The 17,742-nt window shown below is 48.6% G+C and overlaps 1 protein-coding gene across 4 annotated transcripts in view; it reads right to left on the minus strand.

The window, feature by feature from the left end:
- The window catches only part of PTPN3 (protein tyrosine phosphatase non-receptor type 3), a 129,074-nt gene that overhangs the window by 46,656 nt on the left and 64,676 nt on the right, over positions 1-17,742 (minus strand). For 3 of the 4 annotated variants that reach the window (XM_006213371.4, XM_072959883.1, XM_072959882.1), the window contains 5 exons: positions 12,898-13,005; positions 12,779-12,821; positions 10,128-10,206; positions 5,764-5,808; positions 3,501-3,553 (listed from right to left, as the gene is read on the minus strand). In XM_006213371.4, the coding sequence (XP_006213433.3) occupies positions 3,501-3,553; positions 5,764-5,808; positions 10,128-10,206; positions 12,779-12,821; positions 12,898-13,005 (328 nt within the window). Of the gene's footprint in view, positions 1-3,500; positions 3,554-5,763; positions 5,809-10,127; positions 10,207-12,666; positions 12,822-12,897; positions 13,006-17,742 lie in introns of those variants that run through there. The other variant, XM_072959885.1, reaches the window with a different exon arrangement.

Here is a 17,742-nt window from a genome sequence, read left to right on the forward strand (position 1 = left end):
TGTCTGAACTTAACACAGGACCAATGAACTGGTTTTCCCTTGGAATCAGTCGGCTACTCCATGCAATGTCCTGTACTGACCACTAGGGGGAAACAAAGTTAAACAGTCTTCGGAAACTATTTGCAAAACACACGGCAGTTTCCACGTTGAATTCAATGACCAATGACTTCATCCCACTCGGTGCTCTCGATAACACAGTGAAAGACATTGCTTTTACCTCCATTAAACAGATAAGGGAGTTGAGACTCAAGGAAGGGACCTGCCCTGTTGCTCAGGCTGGTAACTTGGAGCCTAGACTCTGACCACAGTCCATATGCTTTTATCTGTTTATCATATACCACATGCCCTAAACTCCAGAGTAACACACTTTTCTATCTGTGGGGAAGCAATACACGTGAAAGCTCACTGTAGCAGACAGAAAAGGAAATAAATGCTTATGCGGGAAACACCTTGTCTTGTAAGTTCCATGCATTCTGCTAATATTTTATATTTTGCAGGACAGAGAATGTCCCAGGTACTCAAATGTATGGCCGGACAAGCGATTCTGCTGGGAAAGCCCTTTACTTGCTATTCATCCAACTTCAACTTGATTTTGGAGGCTCTTCTCAGGGATTGTCCCTCGGAAGCTTTTCCACACTGACCTCCCCCTGTTGCACCCCCCCCCCCCCCGCCACCCGCCCCCAAACCCAGAAGAGTGCATCCTCTCTGCCAGCATTAGCTGGTCCATATTTGCCTCCCTACCAGGCTGGAGACCTCTTGTGGAGAGCAATGGGCTCTACATGTGCAACCTGAGGCTGGTGTGGAACCTGCACGTGGCAGAGGCTCAGAGAACATTATAGGACAAACATGTATTTTCAAAAACTTCATTCTTTGACCCTCATAGACAGGTCACCAGTGATCTTCCACCACCAAGTCCGTACACGTTCTTTACCCACAGATCACTTTACTTTTTTCTAGTAAGAAAACGTGCTTTTGGTTGGCTTCCCTGACCACTGGTGGGCTTGTCTTCATATTTGATGCCCCTCTGGGACAGTCTGGCAAAGGGTGTCACATAAAATTCAGGCTTACTCTTTGATCCAGCAATTTCATATCCAAGAATTAATCTTAAAGAAATGTATGCACAGAAATATGGTAAAATATGTATATGTATATATTCAATTGAGGGTGGAGGAATAAGAAAATTGTACTTAGAACTGCTTGCCTGACAACCTATGATATTATTAGCATGACAGTCATACTAATATTTCCACTGCAGCTATTTTGGACTTTCTAGGTGCTCATAACTTTCTTTAGCCCCTATCCTTTCAGTCAATCCTTTGCAGAAGGGAACCTGACCACTGATGCTTAGGATTTTTATTTGCTTATGTAATTTGTTTATGACAGGCTGTTCTTTAGACAGCGTTCTTCTGGGCAGACAGGAAAATACAGTGAATAGAGTTAAACAGCACCTGCCACGTGCCAGGCACTATTCTAAGAGCTTCACGTATATTAATACATTTCATCTTCACTGCAACCCCCTGAAGTAGATACCGTAATCATCCCCACTTGACAGATGAGGCTGAGGCCTGAAGAGGCTCAAGGTCATGTAGGGGTAAGTGGAAGAGCCAAGACCCAGGTAACACAGCTTCAGCCCTTGTTCTCACTGACTCAGTTAACAGTGATGGGCCAACTCTAAAGCGTTTCCAGTTATCACCTTCACAGGTGGTACTGGAACCATGTAGTCATATTCCAAGGTGTCACAATCACCAGCATCACTCCCATCTTACAGGTGAGAAAGCAGAGACTGAGAGGTACTATCACACTAGAAGCAGAGGGAGACCCAATTTTAAACGGAGCGTGCATCCAAAGCTACGCCCTTTCATGCGCTCCTGCCTTTCAAACCCGAAGCTCTAGCTCTGAGCACCAAACTCGCTCTGTGATGCGGGAAAGCCCGGTCCCCTCAGCGATCAGCCTGGCAGAGGTAGAGTCCACGGGGTCTAGTGGTCACTGACCACCCAGGTTGACTGGTGACCGTGCCACTTCCCACGGGGACACGACATGGCTGGGTCTGCTCCAGATGTTTCACAGGAGAGGAGAACTTTCAGATCTGCCCAGGCTCGCCGCTGTCTGTGCCACCTCTTCCGAGCCTCCCATTCGGTGGGGGTAGGCGTGGGGTGCGGGGAGGAGAGGCAGGATATCGGGGAGACGAGCACTGGGGCTTGTCTCATTCATGAGTGGGGTCACTGCTGAAGGTCTCTCTCCCACTTCCTGGTATCACTCGGCCACCTTGCCCCCACCTCTCCCAGGCCTGGCTTTGCTGCTGGGGAGCAGGCAGGCTTAAGGCCACCTCAGGAGTCCCTGTCAGCCTTCTCTCGCTACTTTGCCTCTTCTGACACCAAAGTAGGGTGAGTATTTCAGCCAGTGCCTGCCGAGGTCGGTCCTTCCTGCTGTCTTAACTCCCCTCTGGGCAGTCAGCCAAGAGGGGAACAAGCCAAGGGGGCCCGGGGCTCCCGGGAGGGTGTGGGGGGGCGTCTTAAGTCTTGAGCTACCCGCAGCTCTGCACGGGTTCTAGGCTGGTGCACTGCTGACTAAGGATAAAGTGCTATCTCACCTTCCATCTGGCTCTGCACACTTCCATCATACTCACCCCGCCATCTACCACAGGCCTGACCCAGAATATGTGCTCAGTCATGTTTGCTAATGGAGTAAGAGGATTCCTACTTCAGCTTAAACAGACCTCGATGGAAAATTCCATCTGGACTTTCCATCCCACAGGGCAGCCACTAGCCACATGTGCACTTGAAGTGTGGCTGGTCCAAGCTGAGATGCACTCAAGTGTAAACTCTGGACTGGTTTTCAAAGACTTGGCAAATACCTTATTTTTTTTTTTACACGGACTACATATTAAAATAATCTTTTGTATATGCTGAGCTAAATAAAATACATTAGCTAATTATGACCCATTTCATTTTACTTTACTATGGCTACCAGGAAACTTAAAATTACATACGTAGCTCCTGCCACATTTCTATTGGACAGTGCTGCTATAGGCCAACACATAACCCACCGCTCTACTGAAACTAAAAATAAATGCCTAAGATCTCAGCAGTGTTTCTGAGTAGCACTGAGCAAGGAGCAGGAATGATCTCTGGCAAATTCCTAAACCTATCTGGGTCTTAGCTCCCATGTCTAAAAGAGGTGACTGGTGGAAATATTTGCCCCACTGGGATGTGTTACAGAAGTTGAATCCAGTTCTGAGCAAAGGCTGTGGAAAATGTAATGTGCAACAGGTATCTTCTGTTTCATGGGGTCCCCGGGGAGGAAACCCCACTTCCCCTAAACCAACATCCCTGAGCTGGAGAAGAGTGTGAGGATGAAAGCAGACCAGGCCGGGCGACCAGAGGTATGTCCGCCCAGCCGGACTCCTGGGCGAGACGGGGAAGGGACTCAGTCAAACAGGAGAGGACAGTGTGTTTCTTAACATACCGGCCAGAACAACCTGTCCATCCTTTGCGACTTACATTGTACTGCATAGGAGGCTAGAACCACCGCTGAGTTAAGAGGGCAGGTTAACCTGTTGGGAGAGGAACATATTAGGAAAGTCACAAGCACCCACAGCAGCCTGAAACACTCATGGATCATGGGTAACGTGTGTCTTTTTCTTGGATGAACCATTTAAAAACATCACAAATAATAGCAAAGAATTTTATGGTATCAACTCAATCTCGAACAGTAAAGATAAATGTTAACACACGAAAGGGTTTCTGAAATTAAGAATTTTCCCACGTTTAAAATCATACAGATGAATATAAATCCCGTGAAGCTAACGGTCTAATGTTGGCTGGGTTTTGGCTGCTCAAGGAAGGTCAGGCTCACATCACTAAGAGGAGTGAGAAAAGTGTGCTCTTAGATCAAGGGGCAGGCAGCCTTTGTCTCTTTCTGGTCAAGTCGTGAGGCTTCTCTAACTGAATCCCTGAGCTCTGTTGATTCTGATTTTTTTTTTTTAATTTTGAGGGGTACTTAGGCTTGTTTATTTATTTAAATGGAGGTGCTGGGGGTTGAACCCCGGACCTTGTACATGCTAAGGATGTGCTCTACCACCGAGCTCTACCCTCCCCCTGATTCTGGTAACCCACTTTCTAGAAAGGTGACATCCTCTTAGAAGGAATAAACAGAAAAGTATTCTGAATTTTGAAACTCCTCTCAGATCTAAATTACTTAATTAAATTAGTTACAATGACTGAAGGTCCCTAGACCTCGTCGCCCTCCTGAAACTTCCCGTCTAGAGGGAACGGTCGGTCCACCTCTCAGTTTCCCCGCCACCCACCAGAAATCCATGAACCCAGGGTTGGACTTGTTCTCCGTCTTCCCTCTTAAGCTCACTGCCCTCCCCAGCACCCTGCTTCAGCCAATGACTCCGTCTCTGTCTCTGTCGTATTCCGAATCATCTCTGTTCTCTGCATTCAAACACGGATTTCACGGTCTGCCTAGGAGCTCGGCCAGCAGATCCGGGGCAGGGAGCACTGCTGGGCGGAGGAATGCTTGGGGAAAGGGCTGAAGAGAAGCAGCAGAGTGAGGGCTTGCAGGGTGGGGGTGGGGGGGACACAGATTTTAAAAACATTCTTTCCAGCAACCCTGTGGGAAGTGGAAAAAGCCTGCAGTTTCCATGGCAGCCCATGAAGTTCCCGAGATATGTCACCCCCACCCCCCACTGCCACCTCTCTGACTAATCTGCTTGTCTCACCAGGCTTCCCTTTCTGGTCTGCCGTGCTGCGGGTTGGTCCTGAAGCTGCACATGAACATGAGGGCAGCCTTCCCTATCTGAGGGGCCCCCATCTTTCCTCAGGTAACCACGTGCTCTGGCTGGAACTTCTCAATGCTCTCCCCAGGTCTGGAGATACGATTAGGGGGTCTCGCCATCTTAATCATCGGGAGACTCAAGAGAGCCCATGGGGAGAGCAAACATCAACGTGTACTTTCCCACCAAGATGGGCTTCAGTGAAATCTAGGCTGGTGTCCCTGTTGCTGGGGCTTCTGCCCCTGCTGGTCCCAGCTGCTTCATGGGTTCCTGTCTCATCTCCCCAGCCAGACCACAAGCTCCCTCGCAGAAGCACAGTGGAGGCTTCTGAGACCCTCCTCAGTAAAAGGAAAGAGGAGGGAAGAGTAGGAGCAAGGTGTGGCTGTTCCCACCCGTTTACCTGTTGCAGTGTCTCCCACAAGTCAAAGAAAACTCCGGATCTGGAGGAGGTGGCTCAGGATCTCTGACCTGGAATCTGCCCGCCCTCCCTCCCTGAGCTGCTCAGACACTCTGCAGCCACGGAGACGGTCCTGATGCACAAGACATGCTGAACCGCGGGCAGATGCTCCTGCTCCGAGCAAAGTCTCCCGGGGAGAACAGGCGTCTCCTCTAGGTACCATGGGGCTCGGAGGGGACCTAAATCGGGCCTGACTTGCCTTCCTGGACAAAACTCGTTTTACATTCTAGGTCTCTCCCTCCCTCCCTTTAAAGTTTCTCAGGTCTTTACCAGAAAAGATAACTGTACCTTTTGTAATAAAACTAGAACAACGAAAAGCGACCTTTATCAATCCTCAGCTTCTCTAAATCAAGACCGGGCTAGAAACAGATGTCCCAGGCAAAATGTCACGCAGGATTCTGCTTTCAACATCCATTCGTTGTTTACATTGAATACTGTTACCAGAAATGCACGCTCATTAGATTAAAACCAGGAATTTGAGTAGTCTGGGGCAAGTGACAGGAAAAGAAGAACGCAAAATTCTCATTACCTTCCTTCACAAATATCCATCTTCAGTTGTAAGAAATACAGATGCCTAGGAAATAATTGTTTTCATTAATTCATAATACTCAAATTGAAATAAGCAAAAAAAAAAAAAAAGGGATGAGTCAAGGACAAGACCTGCACATTTGAAAAACAAAACACACATCTCTGCCTAAAGTGTCAGACGTGACACTTGGTTTTGCACACTGCAAAGCGGCCCCGTTCAGGAACACTCGCTGGTGTGGCTGCTGATGGGTGGGGGCGATTTCTAGGCGGCCTCCCACCAGCACACGCCATCCTAGGGATGGATGGCCGGGCAGAGAGCAGCCCACTGACGTCCGATCGGCTGGTGCCGCTGCCCGTGAGCACGACCCTCCTGGACTTTCCCACTCAAACTCGGGGCATCCGAGAGCACTGGGACCCACAGGCGGCCCCCGCACACCAAGGGGCTGCTGTTCTCAACACGGCATTTGTGCACCCACGTTCCCTCTGTGTGAAGTTCCTGAGAGGAGGAGGGTCTATGAAGACGCCTCCTTGGCTGGGCTGCAAACACCCAGCTGGGCTTTCTCCTGTGCCCCAGGAACTCTGGGTGCCCAAGCAAAAGCATCAACCTCAGTCCACCACGGGCGGCCAGGCCTCCAAGCTGAATTCTGCGCCTGGCTGTGAGCTCCAGCCACGTCGCTTCAAAACCCGGGACTTGATTTGTGGGTAGAACTTGGTAAGTTCCTGGTAAGTCACAGGACCCTCGGTCCAGGGCGCAGGGATCAGAAGGCACCAACAGCGCTGTGCAGGTCGGGAAGGGCCCCAGAGAGCATTATATTTAGGGACACGGCATCCATGTGACACTTGGCTGCTGGCTCCCACTTTTTTAAAACCCGGATTCACATGGGATAGACATTCCAGTGTCTGGCCAAGATGACAAAAGGGAAACTTCTTGAAATATAACACAGACGCAGCAGAAGTGTTCAGGGGCAGGAGAGAGAGAATTTTGGCAGTTTAGACAAATCAGTCTCATTATTCCTTCTAATTTCCATGTTTAAAGGTTGAGGCACCTGTGTTTTGAGATGTGAATGCTTCACAGGGGGTTACAATCCCCTGTTTGCACAGTTCTGGGCTGTGTGTGGTACTTCATCACTTCTCAGTTCATTTCAACCTCACAGTAACTCTGTAAGGTGGGGACCACTACTTCTGGTTTTTACTGATGAGGACACAGATGCTCAGATAGGTTTTATGGGGTCAGTTATGTCTTACTTTAACCTGGACACTCCTGCTGCGAAAAAAAAATCTGACTATGCTACCAATTTCTCATGCATTTAAAGACTAAAAAGTTTAGGATCAATCTCCTAACTCTGATATTACTTTGACTACAATTATCGCCAACTACTCTTGACGTGCTGAACACCAGGGGGATGTACATTTGCTGATTCGTGCTTATTCCATGTTGGAATCTCTATCTTTCCCACCTAGGAGAACACACTCAGTCCTTCCTAGTCTGCTTCTATGTTTATCCAAGCTGACATTTGGCCGGAATTAAGTGTTCTCTCATCCTGTAATGCTTCCGAGAGAAAGAAGAGCAGGGAGAGAATTACAGACAATCCAGCGGTAAATCTGGACGCTCCCTGATGAGCCCAGCTAATCAGTATGTCTTCCTCAGGACGTAAAGGAGACCGTGAACCTGGAGACCGCCGCTCAGCAAACGCTACCTTGTCACATAGTCAGCAACAATTCTGAGTCACCTCCAGGACATCATCTACAAAGAGGTCGGAACAGTGGAATGATGCCCAAACTCAGGAGACCTCCAAGGAACCTGGAAGGAGCCTTGAGACCGCCAGTGCTTACCAGTCTGTTTAGAATAGTCTACATTTATCAGAAACAGCAGACGTGGAGGCTCGCGGTCAAGGAGACATTTAGCAACTAGAATAAAGGAAGTCGTTAAGGAGAGATGCTCGGTGTGCCTGACCTCAGAAATGTAGTCAACATTCCTGCAGTATAACCCCATCCATGACCTCAACTTCAGAAAGAGAGCGACGAATGCCTCCCTGCCTAGATCCTCATCAAACAAACATAAAACAACAAATACTACCTCTCTACTCCTTCTTTGATCCTTGAGAGCTAAATTTCTTTAAAGGGGAACTTAACGTTTGAATTGGCGACAGAGCTGGGGCCTCAAAAAGACATTATGCGTAATATCGTACATAAACTCTACCTCAATTTAAAAAAAGATACTGTGTGCCAGGAATACAAGTAAAACTCTTTAAGTAGAATCAAAACAAAATTAATATTTTCTTGAATTAATGGTGGAAGCCTGGCCCCGCCTAGGAAGAAGATCTGCAGGCCTGGCTGTTCCCCAGCTCTGGACCAGCACAGGGGTGGGTGTTGCCATGGCTCCGGCTGTCTTAAGGCAAATCGGGTGCCCACGTTCCAGGAAGTGACAACTACAATCTGCTCCACACTCAGGGTACCACCCATCTTAAGATGGGAGGTGGGGTGGTGGGGTCGGGAGTCAGTCCAGAACCAGTGACTTTAAGGAGGGACCCAGACAAAGTGAATTTTGCCTGGGACTTAGGTAGGAACAAAACCTAGTCTGCTACTCCTCTTGAGTCAAATCTGCCTCTCTGTAGCCGCCACCCACCGGCTGTAATTCTACCAACAAGCACATCTAATTCTCCCTTTCCCATGACAGCACTTTGAAGATCTGAAAAGCAGCCTTCATTTCTCCGAGGCGTCGCTCCATCCTGAACTTCCTGTATTTCCTCAGCTGTCCCTCAAATGACAGGAAGGCTCAGCAGGAAGATTCTTTCCTGTGGGGTACGGAAGAGGAGCCCAGCGACCACGGGGCACTGGAGAGGGGCTCCTGCATTAGGCTGGCGCCAGCGACCCCTTCACTCAGGTACGCTGGGGATCTCAGCATCTCAGGGAGGAGATGGGGCGACGGGTGACAATCACTAGTTTAGGCAGCGCAGTTCACACTTGGGGTAGGAACCCTTCTGTTGGTAGTAAAATCAATTTAATGAGCCACAACTGGCATTTAGAAGAAGGAAACAGAAAACTTAAGAATGCTTTGTGCTTAGTATTGTTTTATGAACTGTCTGCTTCAGCAACTTATATATATATACATACACATATACACACACACACACACGCACACATCTGTGTAATGCATCAGAAAGCAAAATATATTATATGTGGTTGTGATAAAAATAGCCCCACTAACTAAAACTATATATATATATATATGTATATATATATATACACACTTTTTTTTAAAGTATCCCTTTTTTTAAAGCATCTCTTGAACAATCTTGAATCTGATATTCAGTGATAGTCTGGGGAAATTCTGGTAGGGTCATTTCAAACATATTCTCATAGATCATGTCACCACTTTGCGTCCACTGGCTTATGAACCGACCTGCTGGGTTGAGCCTCCCTACACTACCCGAGTCCACCAGCGTAAAGAGCTGTGATGCGGAAAACTCCAAGGACCACGTGTACTCCCCATGGTTACCCAATGACTCCTGCGGGACATCTAATGCAGGCTTAAAATTTAACTTAATGGTAAACACAAGTCAAATCACAGGGAAGAGGTCTACAAAGAAAACAAAACAGTAACAGACTGATATTTGGCCTTTAAACATACTAAAAATTATAATGTGATGTGATTACCCTTTAAAAACAAAAAGGAAAAAAACAGAGTCCATGTTGGAACGGCAACAACTTTCCTGTGCCTGCCCCTCCGTCCAAACACGGGTCCCCACCCATAAAATCCACGTGCTGGGACACCAGCAGGGCCAGGACCCAGGCCAAGCCCGGAGGGGTAAACCGGGATGGCAGTGCTTGCTCCCTTATCCGCTTCACAGACCGCCTGCATCACCGACTCATGATTCTCAGAGGCCAGGAGCTGGCCCAGCCCACTCTCCGTTCAGCTCCTACCGACTGGGGATCTGATACAAAGTTCTCAGTTCAGCTCAACCCTAGCCCTTCAGGGACACTGTGCCGTGTGATCGGTAGATGACTGTTTCACAAACTCCCTGCCTGCATGAGCAGAAAAGAACTCCATTCTCTGAACACAGGTGCTCAACAGGCTGGAGAGGCCGGATGGACGGTGGGGCGGGTGGGAGGCGGTAGATGGGAGTGTGCCGGGAACAGCGCCAAGCCTGGAAGGGAGAGTCGCAGGCCCAAGCCTGAAAACTGATTCGCCGATTACAATTTCAACATGTGCACCCACCTCCCCCCCTTTTCCTGGGATCTTTCATTGTTGGTGCAGCTACACCCAAATGAAGTATTTGGCCACAGCGATAAAATAAAGAGTACATTTTTAGTGGTTACTCATTTTTATATACTAAATAGAAAACTTAAAAAAAAAGTTATTACCTGGTTTGTTCTTGCTGCAGTGTGTTGGGATCAGGTATAAAAAATCTTACTCGAAAATGCAGGGTACAGGGGAAACCACCTACAACATTTTTCAAAAACAAATTAAATTTTCCCTTTAAAAAAGTCAAATGTATGTAAGTGGCTACTCTCCCAAAAGTAATGCATTTTTCACTAGACCACAGCTTTTTCCATCAATAAAAGGACTAATTTCAAAAAAGGAGTGCATAAGTTAATTAAATTAATTTAGAAATCTCCAAGACTACGAGAAATAAGATATTTTTGCAACATCAGCATAAAATGAGGCATTATCTACTTCCTATTCCATGTTTAACTTAGGGATGTGTTTAAACAATGCACTCCATTTATTTGCATTAGGAATTTTTTTTAAATCATCAAGTCAGGCTATACAAAACTCACAAAGAAATAATCTCTCACATATATAATGATTTCATACTTTTCAAACATTTTCATACACATTCTTGAATTTAAACATCACCATGACTGGGCGTAGGCTAGAGTGCTGTCAGTCGCACTGTTTAACAGATAAGCCAACAGTCTCAGAGATGTAGGTGACTTGTCCTAGGACACACAGCCGATGACAACACCAGGACTGTGGCACTGAGTTTTTTTGGTTGTGCAGTGCCACATTTCAAAATTATTTTTATCCTGGAAAATAATTCGTACTTTTAATGCAAAGTGAATTCTAAAAATGACTAATAGACTAGCAGACATCACACAGCTAATACACGCAAGTATGGCTTTCTGCAACAACACCAAGAGTCAACTCATGTGTAAGGACAGAATGAGCCCACTCCCCTCACTGGATGTGGCATCAGGAGATCAGACTGTGCTACCGAGACCCCATGCTCTTCTTCATGTCAATTTCACCCCTCTCCATTACTCAGGAAATAATCACTGGCCCTTTCTAGCCTAGCCCATGCTCAGCACCTTCCTGCTCTCTGAAACTCAGTCTTCTCCACCCTGCTCCCCTCACTCATCTCTACCTGTTCACTCTGAGCTCCGCCCACCCTGCTTCTCAGTGGCACCTTCCGTCTTTGCCTCCGGCCTGAATCAAAGATTCTAATAGTGTGTGTGCACCTATGTGTGTACCTCTGTCCAGAGGCCTGGGTACCAGTGGTGGTTCTCTAACTCTGGTAGCAGGCTGACTACCTCTCCATCAGGGGATAGTTAAGTCCTCGGACTGCCTTGGGATGCCCTTTTGGCTCCCCTTCCCTCCCCCAACTCTAAGTTGTCATTTCTGCAGCCATGGCATGCCTCTCACCTTTCTTGTCCTCCTCTGTCACCCAGAGCACCCTGTCATGTGCTCAGGACTATCCCAGGACTGTCTTTCCCCTTGTCTATGTCCCCACACTTGGCTGTGAGCTCCTTGAGGGCAGGGTCCAAATCTGATTTGGATCTTCACTTCCCCGAGTGAAGCCCAGTGCCATGCCAGAGTGCGAGCCTGGGACATGTCTGCTGAAAGAGTGAGTTAGTGAGGGGAAGAATGACAACACCTGTCCATGCCTGGGTGTGAATTCAAACGGGGGCAGGTATGCGGCTCTGTGGCACCCTGAGGTACTTCTGAATGCTAAGGACACCACTCACGGGGGAAAGAGCACCGAGGCCCTTGCTCCAGTGAGAGAAGCTATGGGATCAGAGCCAGGTCTCCCGATCTCTACTCCGTCTCCACTCCTTCCCACCTCGGGGAGGGGCAGGTGGGGAATGTGGCATCATGGGTGTGCGCACTTGTACGTACAGATCCACCTGCCTTCACCCCTCAACCATCCCCTGGCCATCTCCTGTATGGCGCCACCAAGAGGGATGCAGAGAGGACGCGACAGGAGCTCTGACTTCAAAGAGCTCGCAGGTTTGCAAGGAAGATAAAAACAACTAACTATAAGGTGAAGAACAGAGTGCTCTGAGGCTCAAAGCAGACAGTGACGAATGCAAGGGAGGGGAGAGGGAGTCAGGGCTTCTATTAGAGAAATGGGATCTGAGGGGCTTTGACGAATGGCAAGATTTGGCTACAGGGAAGTGGGAGGGAAAAGCGTTCCCAACAGAGGGAACAGACCGAGGGAAGGCACAGAGGCTATGTGTGGCCCTACATTCAGCCAGGTTTGGGGCATAAGGTGCATGAAGGGGAACAGAGTGTGATGCTGGAAAATCAGGTGGAGGGTGGAGGTGAGGTGTAGTTCGAAAGCCCACCTAACTGGGAGTTAACCTGCAGCACTGGGATACACTCACATGTCTACTTGTGACATTACCTACCTACGCCTTAGCTTCCAGAGAATGGAGCTCTGCACTAGGCGCGTGTGTGTGTCTCTCTCCCATCCTGGCTCTCACACTAGGCTAATAAACAAGGCCATGCTTCTTTCCCTTTCTTCCCTGTAAAAAGAACTGGGGGCTTCTTGGCTCTCAGCTGCCTTCTCTCCCCTTTCCCTTTCTTGGCCACAGCTGGCTGAGGACCCTTGCTTGGGGACTGATCTGGAAGCATCTCTGCTAACTCAGAAGTCAGACAGGGAGAAGTCAGATTACTCACGTCTCCCGGACCACCTGGAATCCAGGTACCAGCTGCTACGGTACGCTGAGGGCGGGAGGAGAGAAATGGGCCGCGGTACACTAACACCTAGCGACGGGAAGGTCACACCCACCTTTTAACTGCTTCCTGATGGGTTTGCTTGCTTCAAGCCATCTCTGTTGGGTGAGAAAACATAAGATATAAAACCAAACCTTGCAGGAGCCCGGCACGTCTTCAAGGGAGGGTACTCACAGGAGAGTCCACTGAGTCATCACCATGCTGCAAACCAAAATACTCCTTCTCGGTCACACCCAAGTGATTGTACGCCATATCCAGGAGAACTTGACCGGTATCTTGTTTCTAGGAAAAAGGATGTCGAGTGGGCAAAATTTTAAGACGAATTAAGAACTGGTGTTTATAAGTCTTTATTACAGGCATTACTGTAAAACAGTCTTACAACATGCAGAGATTTCATGCACATACCTACGCCTACAAGAAGAAAGCCTTTAATAAATTTCAAGGTAAGAAGCTACATGGTACATACGGTAATGGGGCAAAGATAAACTATGTAAATATGATTTAAGACAATGAGGTTAATTTAATTTTCCAAGATTTCTTCCTGCCCCTGAGCTGAGGTTCCCAAGCGACAATGTCTAAAGTGGATAACTCAGATATCCTGATGACAGACAGCTCTCCGTGACCTACTCACGGATTATCTACTGCAAAATGCTAATCCCATGTCGGTCTGTGTTGGCTCCTTGGGAGCCATGAAAGCCTACACTGGGAAGAAAACTCTACTAACAGCATGAAGGAAGACGGCTAAGAATACTCAGATGCCATTCAAAACACCCTCCAAGTGACCTGGCAGGGGACCCGCTGGAGGATTATCTGCCTCCCTTCTCCCCGTCATCTGAAGTGAGAAGCTGGCGGGGACACTCAACCACCCTTCACGTCCAGAGCAGGACTCAGCCACCTTCACGACTCAGTGTTCATGGAGCAGGCGTCGTGCTGGGCGTGGAGACAGAGCTGTAACAAGTGTCCCTGTCCTGCCCTCCCAGAGAGGCCGGCCAGGGGAGCAGCGGCCATAACAGGGCACTCAGGGCACAGGGAACACGCGAGAGGCCGACACAAACGAGCCACTCCACTGGGGACAAGGGAAAGCAGCCCCTGACCTGGGGCTGGGATGGGGACAGGGCTGAGTGCCTGGCCTTTCTTCCAGGCGCAGGAGCTAAGAAAAGGCATTTCAAGCAGCTGGCCCAGCAGGAAGGCACAGGGGTGGGAAATCGCAAACTCTACCTTAACAGGCTGACTTCTCCAGAATCCTTTGAACCAAGCCATTTAACTCGAGGGCCATATGAGTCAGAAATAGACCATGTATAGAACAAGCCAAGGTAGCTTTTTTGAGTGCCTGAGAGCTGACGGTATACCTGAAAACAGGTCACGGTGACCAGGATGGGGAGAGTAGAGAACTGCCAGGCCCCCTCCGGCAGCCACTTCCCAGGCACAGTCATATTATCTGGTCTAAAGGGTGGGAACAGGAGACACGCCTACATCCCGAACACGTCCCCCTTTCCTGCTGAAGCGAGGGCCTTGGCACCTGCTGCTTCCTCTGGCTTCCCAGGTCACCTTCCATCACAAGGGCATCAGGACAGCGTGGAAAAGATGACCTGGTCCACGTACTCCAAATTATGAGATAATCTCCCCGCAAATTATGAGATAGCTCATGATGCAAAGAGCCGTCTGCTACGCTTGTTGAAATTGTCTGTATGATTTTATATTATGTTTAATATGTTTTATTAATAACTATAACCTACTGGGCATCTACAAGGATCAGCCACGACATTCTGTGCAGTTTCTATATATGACCTCCAGTCTTACAGCAATGTCACACGGCCATTAACACCATCGCCTCAGCTGATGAGCAGTGGCTCCATGCCTTGTGCCATCAGTCAGTGGACAGTCTGTTTGAAGCCAGAGCCTGCATGTTCCCACCTGCATCTCTCCCCTGTGGAGTGCATAACTCAGCCATTCCAGTATCGCCATGGCTCACCCAGTTCTCAAAAGGAATTAAAATATAATATAATATAGTATGGATACATTTGTACTAAAACCAGGCCTCCCGGCCTGGCCCCCACCCCAAGAGGTTGTCTTGGCTACCCCGGGTCACTCCCCGTGACCGGCTTGCTCTCTGGGCTGAGCTAAGAACAGCTGTCGCCAGGTCAGCTTCCCAGAGGACACCCACCCCGGTCCTAAGACAGTCTAGACTGAAGAACCTGAACGAGACGGCGCAAATGAGCCCTACGAGCAGAAACAGACAAAGTGACGGAGATTCTAGGCTGCAACCTGGCCCTCAAGTTCAAGTTCAGGGTGAGTCAGCCTTGACCAGGCTGCTGGAAGGAAGCATGGGGAGCGGCAGAGGCAGCACCGACGACGATGATGACCTTCATCACTGAGGAGGACCTTCATCACCAAGGACGACTGCGCAACCAGAAAGCCAGGCTCCTCTGGGGCTTCACGTGACCGTCACTCTGGGTAGACACCTTCCTCGTTCGGTTCACAGGGCTCGCCATTCCTCCTTCTTAAAACACATCCTCACCTGGGATCCTCACTCCCGCCTGGTCTCCTCTCATCTCCCTGGATAGTCCTGCTTGTTCCTCCTCTCTCCAACCTTTAAGCACCAAACCTCAAACCTTGTTCGTATGTGCTGTCTACTCCCTCCTCAGGTGGTCCTAAAATACGGTCTCTACCTGGGTAACACCCACAGGTGTCTCAGCCTAGACCCTTCCCCCAAACTCCTCATTTGCATACCTAAGGCCATTTCTACGTAGAGTGTAGGCACCCCCGAAATCAGTATGTCCAAAACAGAACCAGCTGTTTCTGCCCCTAAGCCTGCTCCCATCCCAGCCTTTTCCTTTTCCATGAACTGCATCCCCCTCTTGCCTGGTGCTCAGGCCAAAAACCTTGGGGTCACCTTGAGGCTTCTTTCACATCCCAAATCCTATCTATCAGCAAATCCCACCAATTCCACCTTTAAAATATTTCCTGACTTGGTTTACTCTTAGCTACATTCCCACCCTGTCCAACTGTCATTGTCTCTCCCATAGACTAACGGTCTCCTCCCAACCCCCCAGCCAAGTCTAATACTAACAGAGCGTCCAGAGTGATCCCTGAGTCAGACCACGTTAGGTCTCTGCCCAAAGCCACCACTGCTCTCTGCCTCACTCAGAATAGAGCCGGCGCCCTCCTTATGACCTACAAGGTTCTATACACCCCGCCACAACCTCCCAATAAGAAAAAAAAGTTATGTTAAAAAGGTAAAAACACACACACACACACACAAACACATTATAGAAAAACTTTTTTTCCTCCATATTTAAATGGAAAAGAGGAAAAATCAACTACTTGCATGCACCAAAATGTTCTGTTTTGTCGTGACACAGGAAAATAGCCAAGCACATTATTATATTCCATCCTTGTATCGGTGTTTTTCTCTTTGTACCATCTGCTGTATTCATTTCTCCATTCTCAGGTCCACTTTGATGTGGGCGTAGGGGATAATCTTGTCAAAAAGCACACTGGTGCCTGTGTGTTTGCTAGCTCTCTTGTCCAGGAAAATATTTTATGATATTAAAGAAAATCTTTTGAAATGGCTGTTAGGAAAAAAAAACCCCAAAACCCTTCACCTGTTATCTCTCTGACCTCACGTCCTGCTACACAACCCCCCCCAATCCCCCAACTCCAGCCCAAACCCTTCTGAAACAGCAGGGAAGTGGGCAGGGCACAGCCATTCAAGGAATGACACAGCAATTAACACCAAAATGGTGGCAGATTCAACTCCCAGTAGGCCTTGAGGCTCAAGATGGTGGGAGACGTGACTTTCAGTAGAACTTAGCTTCATTATACGCTCATTGTAACATATTAGCATGATCAATAACATACATAACACAGGCGCCATGACAGTCTGAAGGCTAACCATAAAAAGTCAAGGAGCGGGTGGCGGCCCAATTCCTGGGCATCCCAGCCCCTTCCCCAGGGCAGCTGGAATGGTCCTCCCGCTACCCAGCCCATAAAAACTGGCAGCACAGTGTCTCATGGCCACCTTTCCTCTTCTTTCCTCTTCGGAGACAGCCTGCACTCTGTCCCTGGAGTGTCTGTATCTACTTTTACTTCCACCTGAGCACCCAACCCACACACCTCATGGCCTTTCTCTCACTTTCTGAAGCAGCCTACACGCTGTGTAGTATGTATTTCTCTAAATAAATCTATCTTTACTCAACTGTGGCTTGCTCTTGAATTCCTTCCTGCACGAAGCCAAGGACCCACACTTGACGGGGCATGTCCCTGGGGCTCAACCGAGACCTGGGACACGGCCCTCCTCTTGCCCCACATCTGTTTTTCCTGTATCACTTCCAGCCTGTTGTGCAACCACAGTAAAGGGATCCTGCCTCAGGCCTTTGCTCTGCTGTTTCTTCTACCTGGAATAATGTGCTTCCTCCACCAAACCACACGGTTCCTCCCCTTACTTCCCTCAGGTCACCTCCGAAACATCATCCTATGAGTGAGGTCTTCCCTAATTACCTCTACAAAGTGACAACCCCACCTCTTGTCCTGTTCTGAACGCTCCACCCTCCTCACCCCGATTTTTCTTCTAAGTACGGGCAACCCCCTGACAGTCCGCATTTGTTTATGGTCTGTTTCCTCCCTCCAGAATGTAAGCTTTAAAAGGGCAGGGGTTTTGCTCTGTTTTGTTCACTGCTGTCTTTCTTCTTTGTACCCAGAACAAAGCCTGGCACGCAGTAGGTGCTCGGTAAACATTTGTTGAATAAATACTCATGTTCTGGTCAGGAAGGAGATAGTGGCTGAGGAAGAGCTTCAAGACAGATGATGTACATTTTAACAAAGAAGCCGGGTCTAAACTAAGCTGTCAGTTTACAGCAACTGGAGGAAACCTTTGGGATCTTAATAGGGGACTTGCCATGCCGTGACTTCATGCAAACTGCCCTCTTCTCTTTCTGCTCAGCCATCAAGATCCAGAGCGACCTGGGGTCAGCAGGAGGCAAACTCAGGGGCTGCGGGGAGACCCCAGTAGGGGCCAGT

Source organism: Vicugna pacos, chromosome 4 (genome assembly GCF_048564905.1).
Source record: "Vicugna pacos chromosome 4, VicPac4, whole genome shotgun sequence".
NCBI lineage: Eukaryota > Metazoa > Chordata > Mammalia > Artiodactyla > Camelidae > Vicugna > Vicugna pacos.